Below are 14,247 nucleotides of genomic sequence, written 5' to 3'. Positions count from 1 at the left end.
TCACGGTGGGCATTTGGCACTTCAAATACCAATTCTGGCATATTTGCTTATTTGCATGAACTAGGTTTCTCTGTAATCTTTCCAACTCTTTTGAGATTACAGCAAGTTATATATCACTGTAATTTTAAAGGCATTGTTTCTATCTTCTCACAATTATTAACATTGTTTTCTCTGATGAAAATCAACTTTTTGGCTTTGGCAACATAGAAGCTGTCTTGTGTTACTGTTGTGTTACTGTTTTGCTTTGTTTGTGTTTTGGCTTGTTTGAGACTAAACTTAAGCAAGAGAGTTGTTGGAGTATTCTTACGTTCTCAGTATTATCTAGAGGGACTATTAGTTAAATATTCAAACTTCAGAGACTTTTGCTTCTATCATAACTAAGTCTCTGGGCAATATGTATGTTCTGTTTTAGCAATCAACCTTTTTTTCCTTGATTTTTTTTTTTAGCCATTTGTAAATATCCATGTGGAAAAAGTAGGGAGTGTGTTGCCCCAAACATCTGCAAATGTAAACCTGGTTACATTGGTTCTAACTGCCAAACTGGTAGGTAACATCATTCATTAGTTTGCATGATAAATTGTATTTGGTAATTGATATGTCTAAAACTTGGGCTTTATTTTATACAGCTCTTTGTGACCCTGATTGCAAAAACCATGGAAAATGTATTAAACCTAACATTTGTCAGTGTCTTCCAGGACATGGTGGAGCAACCTGTGATGAAGGTGATAATTCAAATTAAAAATCAAATATAAGGCCTAAAATATAGCATGATTTTCTTTAAAAACCATTTTACAAGACAATTCAGTTTTACTGTGTGTATACTAAAATATTCTTATCAAAGCTGGTATAGGACTCTACATTTTAAAATACTTATTAAATATAATTTATTCAAAGATTCTAAAGAATTAAATTTCTGAAATCAGAGATTCAAGGGGCAATAGCTTATTTGTTATTGGTAAAATTATCCTCTGAAATGATTTGAGGTTTAGTTATAAGGTAGTATATATCTACAAATGTTTTAGCTTCAAGCAAAGACAGCTATTGAATGATCTACCAAATATGGTTCAAATAAAGTGTTAAATGCCAAATAACTAGAAAATGTAAAGTAGTAAGAAGAAACCTAAAAAGTGAATTTGTAAAAATACATCTGTAGCCATATAATTGCATTGCTTTGGTTTAAATCTTAAGCGGAAAATTTATGAAATAGCATTCCTAAAGTGGATGATACTTTAAAGAAATAAGTTGTTTATTTTAAAATAATATGTGAAAAGATAGTTTGGTAGATGGTGCATATAATTATGAATAAGCTGAGAGCCATGTTAAATGTTTTTATGGCAAAGCAAGCTACAAATTAACAAATTAAAGTAAATTTAGGGTGAACTAACAGAAACATTCAATATAAATAGCATATGAAAATAACTATGGAACTATAGAAAAGCTCTATTTGTAAGGCAGGAATAAGTACGTTCAAATCTCACTTTTCAGAAGAAGGCCAAGGTCCTATATTTTCTTCCAGTTAACAAAACGTTTTATTAATCAAAGCATGCTGTTGATTTGTAAGTGTTTCCAGTGTGAGTTAATATAGTCAGTCCCACAGAACTAAGTTTTGTAGTAAAAGAGAACTTAATGTATTATAAATTACTCTTACAACAAGATTTTATTGTGACAGTGCTTTATAAATATAAACTGACTTTTTAAAAATTAAGAACTGACATAATAACATAATCTGTTTCTGCAGAACATTGTAACCCACCTTGTCAACATGGTGGCACATGCTTGGCTGGGAATCTCTGCACTTGTCCTTATGGTTTTGTAGGACCAAGGTGTGAAACAAGTAAGCAAAGCTCTCCTGATGTCTGATATAATGAAACTGCTTCTTTGAATAGTTGATGGCCTTAATGCTACATGAAATGAACCCAAACTCTACGTAAAGAACACACATTGCGATAGTTCTTGTAAACTATCGCAAGGACAAAAAACCAAACACCGCATGTTCTCACTCATAGGTGGGAATTGAACAATGGGATCACATGGACACAGGAAGGGGAACATCACACTCTGGGGACTGTTGTGGGGTGGGGGGACGGGGGAGGGATGGCATTAGGAGATATACCTAATGCTAAATGACGAGTTGATGGGTGCAGCACACCAGCATGGCACATGTATACATATGTAACTAACCTGCACATTGTGCACATGTACCCTAAAACTTGAAGTATAATAATAATAATAATAATAGAAAATGGAAAATAAATAAATAAATAAATAAAATAGATTTATCCCAGGAAAAAAATTAAAAAAACACACATTGATGATTGATGACAACAGTTACCATCTTGCATAGCACTGATATCAACCACAGTGGCCAGTACTAAGATATGATGCTATTCATGGTCTTTCTTTGAGAAAACAGGAATTCAAATCTGTTAAATTGCATATAAATTTCTTTTTAAATTTATGTCTATGATTGCTTTCATCAATAACTAATAATTTTCCCAAATAGCCAAGTCTTGTTTATCACTTGGCTCAACGGTTTTCTATTTTTTCCCTCTCTATTAACCAAAAATAAAATAAAATAACTGAATATGAGAATCAGAAAGCATTTGAAACCTGAATATAAATTGTATTTTATCTTTCTCTGCAATCTTATTAATTAGCAGATGTGATTAGCAGTTATGAGCTAGCTAGATAATAACCAACAATATGACTACTCCAAGCCTAATCTTTCTTTTCTCTTTATTCTATGATCTCAGTGGTTTGTAACAGGCACTGTGAAAATGGAGGCCAGTGTCTTACACCAGATATTTGCCAGTGCAAACCTGGCTGGTATGGACCCACCTGTAGTACAGGTAAAATTGGAAATATTTTCAATGAACATGTCAATTAAAAGTTAAAATATGCCAATGTCCTGAAGACGTGCACCTAAGAAACATAAAACTGACCTGACAAGACAGGTAGATAGGTATGAAGTTGTTATTTCAGACAGATTTTTAAAACTCTTTCATCTTCATTCCCTTTGTTTTTATGTTGAACCGTATGGTGTCTTACAGCTTTACTGTTATCTTAACCAACCAATACTTTTTTTGCTTTTATATTTCCCTCATTCACCTACCTTGTGGTGAAGAGAAATGTGTTGAATCTTCTAGGTTTCTTTTAAGTTTTTCATCGCAATACAAACATCCTATTTCATTAAATATCTAAGCAATTCTGAATTAAGTGGATACCCTTCATGTTATTCCATTTATTTATCACAGTATTAGGCTTTTTTTTTTTCTTTTAGACAGAGTCTCACTCTGTCCCCCAGGCTGGAGTGCAGTGGGGCGATCTTGGCTCACTGTAACTTCTGCCTCCCAGGTTCAAGTGATTCTCCTGCCTCAGCCTCCTGAGTAGCTGGGATTACAGGAGCATGCCACCATGCCCAGCTAATTTTTGTATTTTTAGTAGAGACGGGGTTTCACCATGTTGGGCAGACTGGTCTCAAACTCCTGACCTCGTGATCCGCCTGCCTCAGCCTCTCAAAGTACTGGGATTACAGGCGTGAGCCACTGTGCCCAGCGTAAGCTTGTTTCTTTGGCAGCAATGTTTGCAATTATCTATGTTTGATCTAATTCATTATAATCTAATGACTTTTTCTCAATGAAAGTGTAATTCAGTGTTTATAGCTGGCCAATTATTTGTGAAGCATGATGCAAATGGAAACAAGGATCCACTTGATTTTTGCCCTGATTTCAAGTCGCATATTGTTAGTGACAGAGACATGGGATACAATTATAAAAAAGACTATGATACAAGTTGAGTTATGATAAGTAATGTTATTGAAACACAGTTCCTTAGAAGCAGAGAAGGAAGAAATTAATTTTGGCAAGTGGAGTGAGGAAGAAAATAGTATTTGTAGTAGATGTTGGTGAATGGGTAGGATCTAGGGTGAAAAATGAAATTGGGGATGTCTTTCAAAGGAAAACAAAAATAAAGAAGCAAAAACAAAGAATGTTTTTGAGTGTGCTAGGACTTGAGTGCAGTGTTCTCATTTTAATTGGGAAGGCGATAAGGAGGTGTGCATGGCTACATGTATTTGAACAGATTACAAACCATCCTGTTAACACTGTTGAATTGAATTGTCTTCTCTTAACTTGCAATCCTTTCTTCTAGCTTACTGAAGGCATTCTGAATTCTAATCATAGCCTCTACAATCTTGATAGAGCAGGAGCACCGTCATCTTGGACAAACACCGCCACTTTAAATTCCAGCTCCCTTTGTAGCTTTTCTAAGCTTAGTGTTATTTGTAAACTTAATGAACATACTTTCAAAGCGATTATCCAGTAATTTCATTCCTCTTATGTTTGGCAAAGTCTAATTAATTATACATTATGGGTTTTACTTGCAGTAAAAATAAAATATTTCATTATGCACCATTTTGCACTTCTGTGCAGCTTTCATTTTTTAAATAATAAAACTTTTATGTTCTCTTTTCCTCCTGCTGTTTATTAGCTTTGTGTGACCCTGTTTGCCTCAATGGTGGTTCGTGTAATAAGCCAAATACTTGCCTCTGTCCAAATGGATTCTTTGGGGAACACTGTCAGAATGGTAATTATTCTTTCTTTGTATGTAAAAAGGGCAAATGGAAAGTTAGATATCAACAGAGCTCTGAGTAAACATGAGACAAGTTTCAAAGGGAAAGATGCGATTTTTTCCCCAGAATTCTTGCAATGTTTCAAGTATGCCCACCAAATTACTAGCTTACAAAAATATATCAAAGTTATTATGTAAAATGGTTATATTTACTCGATATATTGAAGCTCATACCTTGGCATCTCTCTGTGCAGCTTTGTAGGCCCAAGGTATGAAACAAATAAGCAAAGTTCTCTTGTAGTCTATTATAATGAAATTGTGTCATTTTTTATTGCCTACACAGCAAAAATGTTTGATTTATAGTCAATCTACTGTCCACTCTTATCCCATAATCTCTTTTCACCTTAGTTTCATTAAACATTTATGAAGAATCACCTGTGCACAGCGCTATGCAAGAAGATACAGAGACATAAAAATGCATTGTTTTTCTCTTTCATGGGCTTAGTATTTTAACACTTTCCCTCATATAGTTAATATTGCAGGTTATTTTCAGAATAATGGGGATGTCTTGAGGGTATGAATTAATGTCAACCAATAATATGTAATGTGTATTTTCTACATCTTCATATTTTCGAGTTTATTAAAAATGTAGAGTAGATTTTTACTATAGAACATGTCAGAGTATTTCCATAATTTAATTCCTAAAATTTAGGTTTTCCTTGCCACGATGCACTTTGATTTGCAATTCTATTTCTTTTATTTTGGATGTTGGCTAGGATTCTTAGGATGGAAATAAAGCAGAAAAGAAGTCATCCCGCTAACACAGGATATACGGGCATAGCGAATGAGTTCCTGTAATTCGTATTCCTTTGAAGAAGCAGTTTGAGAAACAGAAAGAAGTAAAGACTAAGTTAAGGGAAATCTTGAAAACTAGAAGACTATGGTTAAATCCATGCTAAAGAGTTATATATGTAGTTTTGAATGGAGAATGTAAGGAAGGAAATGAAAACTTTACATCTTTCATGCTACTTGAAGTAGTTGTAAGATGAAGTAAGAAAAGTTCTCTAAAATGTATATGCCAGTTGTATAAGTGGATAAAGGAAGAAATCTCTCAATTATTAAACTGAATTAAAAATTACCTATTGAACGTATTCCATGCTTTAAGGGCCAGAAAACAGATTATCATTGTGGGAAGATAGTGGGTTTTACAATGAGCTTGCCTCCACAGCTTTCTTGCTGGTGTTTACTTAAAGGCTCCATGCCTCAGACTTCCTGGCTTTCAAGTATGATCTAGACAGTTGCTATGACATGTAATTCTTATTAGATCTCATCTTGTTGTGAGCCTAAATGGTGGGAAGGGAAGATGGCACACACATTGAAAGTGATTGAATAAAATTAGGTGGAATATAAAGTCATATGAAAAACATATACTATGTGCACTATAGAATTTTAAAAGAGGAAGATAGAAATTGAGCTAGAAACATCACAAAAAAGTTAAACTACTAAACTAGTAAGCAAGGCTTAGGATGTATGGCTGGAGAGATATTTAAATACACCTTCCAATTTGCTTCACCTCTTGGATTTCACATGGAGAGTGAATCCAATTACTTAGCTCCCTTCAGGATTTGGTGACAGAATGAGGCCTATAGATCTCATAAATATATGTGGAGGGTGGATTTTCTCATAAACCCCATTTTCCTAATGTGAGACTATGGGTAGACATGGCCACCCTTAAATTGTATGCCCTTTGTATATATTATTTTAAGTATGTATGCTTTTTTGTATAAATAATTTATTTCTACACTTCAAGTTTCTGTGGATGATTAATTATAGCAAGATTACGCATCATAAACAATTTGTGGAGCTTTTTTACGTTTCAAATTCCTAACCATAGGCATTTTATATGGAGTTTTTGTAGTAGAAAGAATATATATTTTCTAATAAATAATAATAATCTTAAATTGTATGAAGGATAGGGAGCAGAAAATGTAAGAACATTTCTCTACCAATAAAAAGTATCAATAAAATGTCAGAGAAATAACAGTAGACTCAAGCATGAACCAAAAAAAAGTTCAGCCTAAAATACTGGAAATTATCTGTTTGCTAAAAGCTTTCAGTTATATCATTACTATAAAGTTCTATATTATTTCCATTTAAAAATCCATTTGAAAACAGTAGAATTTTTCTTACAGTGTTTGGAAATAAAGAAAGCAGCTAGTAATTCAAACAGGGCGTCAGTCCACACTAGTCCTGTTATTAATACCAGTTAATTTGAAATTTATTTTTAAAATACAAACTAACATTTATTTAATTATTATTTAGGAAGAAATTAAATTTTAAATTTTCTGGACAGGTTTGCCTGTGTATTACTTAAAAGAAATTCCTGTATTTAATTTCCATATATGGAAGAAACATGAAGTAATCATAACCATCTCATAAAATTAATACATATTAACGTTACTCTGAATTTCATAAAACAGAATTATACAAATAGGAACTACCAGTAAGATATATTCAAAATTATCTAACAAATATTCTTAACAAAACCAAGGATTTATTGTTAAAAATATTTTTACCAAGCATTCACTGGAATAAGTCACATATAAAGCTGTGCCTTCATAACCTCAGTAAGTACTCGAAAGCTAATTTAAAAGTGCTTTTTAAATATGTGGAAAATTGTTGAGATTTGTCTAATTTCCACAAGAACAGGCACATTTTTATTTTGAGCTACGTTTTGACTTATTTTCTGGGTTTTGTCTAGATCATTCCATGCTTTATTGTATAGTGAAACATAAGTTAAGGTTTATAATATATTCATTGTAATATGAAAGACTCAATTTCTTATGAACACTTAACCAATATATTTCAAATTGTGCTAACCCACTAGTAGCTTATAGGTATAAGCATTGCATTTCATGATTTAGAAAGGACAGGTTTAATGAGTGATCTTTTACTTTAATAGCACATTTCTCTGCCTTATGTCCTCACTGATGACAAGCACATGATGCAATGTATCATATGTAGTAATGGGATGTGTAATATTCACAGATTGCTGCCATGTGTTCTTTTAGCTTTCTGTCACCCTCCCCGTAAGAATGGTGGCCACTGCATGAGAAATAATGTGTGCTTCTGTCGTGAAGGATACACTGGTAGGAGATGCCAAAAAAGTAAGACATCACTAAATGTATTTGTCAACTACAGCTAAAGCCAAGACAAAACTGTTGAATGTAAGGGCTGACTTTTCATGCTTTTACCTTAAGGCATCTGTGATCCTACATGCATGAATGGAGGAAAATGTGTGGGACCAAGCACTTGCTCTTGTCCTTCTGGTTGGAGTGGGAAACGATGCAACACACGTAAGAGGAATACTCTTAAAACACTGAAGCTTTCGTCCTTCATGGGAATGTAAAGCAGAATTTAAAACAGAACATTTTTTTCACTTTTGTTTGCTTGGTCTTTTTAAAATTTTTGCATATTTATTCTTGCTTTAGGAGATACCTCTTTGAAACACAGAGTTTTTACTCTTCTGAACTCATTCTTTCAGGTTAGCAGAAGAGGATATCTTGTATTTTTCAGTTTTTCTACTGCACTTGCCAGAAAAAATAACAAGTCCTTAAGTCCTGAAGTTGGGGTTGGGGAAAGGTTTTAAAAAATTACTGACTTCTTGGCCCCACCTCAAACCATCCAGTTCTGACCTTTCCAAGAGAAGATAACAGTGCCACTCAGGCTGGTTAGCTCCTGAGGGTGGCTGTCTTTATTCAAATGTTTCATTTTTTTCCTTTCTATAAATTGTTTTAAATTAGCTGCTACTAGAATGTTTTGATCAAAATGAAAAAATGAGAAGCAACATAGATGTCCAACAATTGGAGAAAAGTTAAATCACGACGCATTCAAACAATGGAACATTTTGCAACTGTTAAGGTCACATTTTCCAAGAATATGTAGTGACATTCAAAAATGTTCTTGATAAAATATTAGGGAAAAAATTTCTTTAATCACTTACTTGTAACTATTTCTTTTTTTCTCTCTAATGAAAAGTTTTGTGGGTTATGGATAGGATTTGACTAGTAATTTAAAATTTTAACTTGTTTATATTTCGATTGGCAGCTATCTGCTTGCAGAAATGTAAAAACGGTGGTGAATGCATTGCGCCCAGCATATGCCATTGTCCTTCCTCCTGGGAAGGAGTGCGGTGTCAAATACGTAAGCCCACAGGATGTTTTTCCTACTATATGTTCTGAATTGGAATCTGTTATAATAATTAAAGTATAGCTTTAGGACAAGTCCATAAGGGGGAAAAAACTCCAGCATGCTGATCCTTTTTAAAAAATGATTTTAGATATAAAACAAAAACTTCCTAAATTTTATATCCATTTAAAAGAAAAAAGTGTAGTATAATATATTAATAGTTTGTGTGAAGAGATAATTTCAAATTATGGTCTGTGGATTACCAATAAAGTTTCCCCAGGTGGGCCAAAGAAGGTGTTGATACATAGAAGTTTAAATATTATTTCATATTATAAGATAAATACGTATGTATCATGGATACCTTAGAAAATATGAAAATGCATTAAAAATTAATCACTCTAGGCCGGGTGCAGTGGCTCACGCCTGTAATCCCAGCACTTTGGGAGGCCAAGGCCAGCGGATCACCAGGTCAGGAGATCGAGACCATCCTGGCTAACATGGTGAAACCCCGTCTCTACTAAAAATACAAAAAATTAGCCAGGCATGGTGGCAGGCGCCTGTAGTCCCAGCTACTGAGGAGGCTGAGGCAGGAGAATGGCGTGAACCCTGGAGGCAGAGCTTGCAGTGAGCAGAGATCGCGCCACTGCACTCCGGCCTGGGCGACAGAGCGAGACTCCGTCTCAAAAAAAAAGTAAAAAAAGAAAAAAAAAATAGTCACTCTAAATTTCACCATCTAGAATTAATTTCGGTTGCTTTTTTAGAGTTTTAGTATATCTCCATCCAGTATTAGTCATAAATTTCTACATAGATGAAATCTTAAGATGTAGAGGAAGATCAAATTTCATGCAATTTTGAAATTTTTTGTGGAAACTTGAAAAAAGATGTTAAAATATTAACAATGATTAACTTAATGGGAAAAACTGCAAATCCCTCAAAATATTTCCAAATGATTAATAATTACATAATTTAAAAATTGGTGGCCAAGTGTATTGTAAACTGAAATTACACAGTTTTATTATGATCATGCCTTTTTACTAGAAATAATGTACCCTCCGTTTCGATGTCTTATGAACCATACCCTTGTTTCCATGCATCAGAAATTTTGCATGTAGTTTTTGTGACTCTTAGACCCTAATTTATTAGTAATTGCTATTGTAATGTATACATTTCTTATCCTAGAAAAATATATCAAAGTACTATTAAGTGCTGGTATTTACATAAGATATGTATGCTCAAATATTGATAATTCCAATTGGAATTTAGATGTGATAAAATGCTAGAAAAAAAAAGTTAGCAACCTCAACTTGGGTGCTTGTTCTGGAGTAAGCTCTATGCGGACCATAAGAGAGAAGGATGAGAAGATGTTAAAAGCATATTAATGAGGAAATATGCTTCAGTGGTTGCAGATTGAGGTTGTCTGAGCACAGCCTGAAGCTGTGCACCCTGTTTCTGCATCCTGCAGCATTTTTATGTGAATTTAAAAGTCATCCTACTTCAAATTCTTTATTTCAAACTATTCAGAAACTGTCTTAATATAATGATATTTCTTAAACAAAATATGTTACTACCATCTGTTGGAAAATTGTTGTAATAAAAATTCAAATCTATGATACGTATCATGTGAATGGTGCCTTCTTAGCTGTGGAGCCCTCGTGGATTACACAGCCTGCCCAACTGTATACAGCAGCCCTGATGAAAACATACCCTGTCAATATTGCATTTATCTTAAAGGACATATTATTCTTGAATGTGTAAGCCTCAAGTATGTGATATTGAAGCAGTATTTGTCCTATAAAAATAACTATTATATATAATTTTGTGGTACGCTCATTTTCACTCAATATTGTTTGAAAGAATTTATGTTGTTTAAAAACAAAATTTAAAGCAATATATTAAGTTCCATAATATAAATACTACAAAAATTCCCTTTACTTCCCCTCTTATGTTTAACATTTTAGTTATTTACAAGTTATTATTAAGTATTATAAGTATTTTCTTTCTACAGGTAGATGATAAATAGATTGAGATATTGAGATATTGAGATAGATGTAGGTATTTTTAATTGCCTTGGGAAAGATTTCAAGTAGGAAATGTATTATATAGACAGCATGAGTATCTTTCAGAAATTTTCAGTAGTTATTTCACATTAAACTTCCAATGATAGTATAAAAATTGTCAAATTTTCCATACACTAGCCAGTACTGGGTTGTCTCTTTTAAATTTTTGCTTAATGTTAAAAAGTAAATTATAGATGCTATCTTCTGTTAATGACTTCAGCTCCTCTAGAAAAAAAAAGAGATATATTTCAAATACTTCAAAATGTAGCCAATGAAATTTTTGTTTCTTTTAATAATATCTTTATAGAATTCCAAAAGTGTTGTTTGAGTTTTGGGTGCTTTGTTTTTGATGTGTGCGTGTGCTCTGAAAGATGAGAGTACATAGATTAGATCCATTCATTGATGGTTCATTAATAGATTCTTATGACTGCATTGGTGTCCAATCACCAGATAGCCCCAGACCACTAGGATAGAATATGCCACAAGCATTTCATGTCAAAGATGGTCATTGTAAAAATTTGTGTATTGCAGCAATTTGCAACCCAAAATGTCTTTATGGAGGCAGATGCATATTTCCCAATGTGTGTTCCTGCCGCACTGAATACTCTGGAGTCAAATGTGGGAAGAAAATACAGGTATTTCAAAGTTTAAAGAGAAAATAAATATTAGACATTGACATTTGCATATCTCTTCTACTTAGTAATTGTTACTAATTAATGTTTTTTTCTTATTTCCAAAATAAAAAAAAAGCATTTATTTGCCTCTAAAATTAAAAATTGTATCATTTTTGTGTTATGGTAGAGTTATTATATAAAATTTTGATGTGTTTTTAAGGAATTTCAATGTATAGATACAACTGTCCAGTGTAATGCAGTATTTCATGACACTGTAGTTGAGACAGCAAATATTCCACAATATAGATTCAAGACACTTATTTGTAGGGCCAGTGCTATAAAACATATATTTAAAAAGTTTCTGTGATCTTATTTCTTCATATAGGATTAAACTGCATTGTGTTTGGTCTCTAATCTTAAATTTCCAAATATCAACACCCGAGATGTTATTTCAGTCCTAATTCCTATACACACAAGGGTAGTTCTAATAATCTCTCTCTCTCTCATACAAACATACAGACACACAAATGCAGCAAACCTCTCAAAAATGTCTTAAAGTTAATATGTAGGAGTTGTAATTTAAAAAGTCATTATATGCTATTTAGCACTTCAAAATGCCCCAGGGTCATGAATATAAAAGTATGCTGGAGTACCAGAATTTGACAACTGATTAGAAATTTTCTTCTTGAGGCTTGATATGGATCAATCTGGCTTGGAGACAAAATGGATATATGTATAGTTTTCTCTGAGCACTGGTGTCATCCTGTAGAATTGGCCCTCATTGTGAAAATAACCAGATCATAATAGGGCTATGGTTTGAAAACTGGAAAGCAAAAGTTATTGAGTACTTATTTGATTAAATATTGTTTGAGAAAAATAAAAATAAAAGCTTGAGCTTCCTTGGGTTTGAAGGCAGCCTAAGTATATATTATTTGATTTGATTTGATGTGAGATTTTTATGGCACAGAAAACCCTATGACCTCTAATGCTTTTTAACTCCACTTTGACAGTACTAAACTAGGTGGCTGCTCTATATTCTATTTTATGTATTTATTTGCCATCTGAATCCTTCCTCATATGATCAATAGCAAATCATCTTTATCCCCATTAATGCTGCTTCTAAGAATGCATTTGAAATCACACTAAGGGGAAAAAATGCCAGAAGGCCATGGGGAAGGAAAAGGGGATAAAAGGCTAAGCATGAGGACAATATGTCCTGTTCTACTGTAACCTGCTCTCCCAAGCTTCTAACTTCAATCTCATTCTGGCTTTATTCTGTTGATCACTGGTGTCATTTTTTTTTTTCTTTACTTGCTTTCGATATTTCCTTGGCTCCCACACATAGGTTAAAACATAAATTTCTCTTTAGTGGGGAAAAAAGCAACCACCATCCATGGGTATCCATAGAACCTTCTCCAACTCCATCCCTTGCTCCCCTCTTCCCTACCTTCCCCAAAGGAGGGTTCAGGCTGGCTAACTACCTCCTGGCTTTTCCTCAGGCAACCTGAGATAGTGGGTAAAAAAAAGAAATGGAGCTTACTGATTGGATTGCTAGAATTTCTATGAAAAAGAATTACTGGCTAGAGACAAGAAACACAGAGAAAGGGAAAATAAGCAAAGGAAGAAAAAGGTGCTAAAGAGGGTGGGTTGATAAAAGGCTTTGAGAAGCATCATAACCTCCTGCTTGTGGCTGAGTGCACTCACTCTGACCCTGCCACTTATTTGCTCTGTGATTTCAGGCAAGTTTAACCCCCTCAGTCTCAGTTTTCTCATCTGCAATATGGCATTAATAGTAGCACCTAATCTTAGGCTTATTGTGAGGATTAAATATGTTAATATATGTGAAGTACCTAGAGTGGTGCCTGGGACATAACAAGCACTATGCAAGAGTTTGTAACTAATTACATCCAATAGAGGAATAGAAAGAGGTGGAGAAAGAAAAGGATGGGGAAAGACACTTCAGAGAAACACTGCAATGTGTTATGAGTATCAGTGGTTTTTTCCTGAGAGATATCAAAACGTTAATTAGTTTTATTGGGCATGGATGTTTCTAAAGTGTAACATTTTGCCACGATGGAATCACCTAGTATGCAAGCTCCATTTGGTTATGACTGCTTGGACCTTAAGTATGATCTTGATTTGATTTCAATTTTATGAAAACAGTATTGAGTCTAGTGGCAAACAGAACCAAAAGAGCTTTACGTATCATGTCGGAGGGAAGGAGGCAACAAATAATGAGTAAGGGTTAAATGATTTTATACTATTCATTGAAACACAATTTCCTTCTTCCTACTACAGATAAGACGCCATTCAGTAGCATCAACTATATGAATTACAAGCCTGTATCTTAAGAATGGAAATATTTTGTTCAGAAAAAGTTGGAGATAACTTGGAGTTTATTTGAACATCATTCAAAAAATATCTTAAAGACTGAAGAAACTAATAAAATACATAATGATCTCTGTTGTAATCATAGAGAAAAGCAAAGAAGAAATCCAGGTAATCTAAATTTGATGTTGAGATGGGATAGGATATTTACATATTGAGATGATGTATCTGATATTCCACCCATTCACAATATTTAATAAACTGAATATTTTCTCAGCCCTAACTGTGACTATGTCTGCATCATTAGGAGTCAGTCAGCCTAATGGAAGCCACTTGATATCATCCTAATAGATGATGCTTAATGCAGAACGAGGGGCTCACAGAAGTAAGTATTTGAAGAATGGGGAATGAGGGTTGGGAGCTAGAGGTTAGGAAAGCCACCGCTGATCAGAGTAGGTAATAATGAAGACGTTAGCCCAAAGCTCCAAGCA

At 33.8% G+C, this 14,247-nt stretch overlaps 1 protein-coding gene across 3 annotated transcripts in view; it reads left to right on the top strand.

Annotated features, from left to right (window-relative positions):
* Positions 1 to 14,037, top strand: part of VWDE (von Willebrand factor D and EGF domains) — an 82,345-nt gene extending 68,308 nt beyond the window's left edge. The window contains exons 21-30 of one of the 3 annotated variants that reach the window (XM_034963721.3): positions 448 to 543; positions 627 to 722; positions 1,739 to 1,834; positions 2,754 to 2,849; positions 4,489 to 4,584; positions 7,641 to 7,736; positions 7,830 to 7,925; positions 8,677 to 8,772; positions 11,346 to 11,449; positions 13,727 to 14,037. In XM_034963721.3, the coding sequence (XP_034819612.2) occupies positions 448 to 543; positions 627 to 722; positions 1,739 to 1,834; positions 2,754 to 2,849; positions 4,489 to 4,584; positions 7,641 to 7,736; positions 7,830 to 7,925; positions 8,677 to 8,772; positions 11,346 to 11,449; positions 13,727 to 13,759 (905 nt within the window). In that variant the 3' untranslated portion in view covers positions 13,760 to 14,037. The remainder of the gene's footprint in view (positions 1 to 447; positions 544 to 626; positions 723 to 1,738; positions 1,835 to 2,753; positions 2,850 to 4,488; positions 4,585 to 7,640; positions 7,737 to 7,829; positions 7,926 to 8,676; positions 8,773 to 11,345; positions 11,450 to 13,726) is intronic. The other 2 variants (XM_024929704.4, XM_055115715.2) reach the window with 2 other exon arrangements.
* The last annotated feature ends 210 nt before the right edge of the window (positions 14,038 to 14,247 follow it).

The sequence above is a fragment of the Pan paniscus genome, chromosome 6, assembly GCF_029289425.2.
Source record: "Pan paniscus chromosome 6, NHGRI_mPanPan1-v2.0_pri, whole genome shotgun sequence".
Taxonomy (NCBI): domain Eukaryota; kingdom Metazoa; phylum Chordata; class Mammalia; order Primates; family Hominidae; genus Pan; species Pan paniscus.
This window is presented reverse-complemented; position numbering and strand designations above follow the sequence as displayed.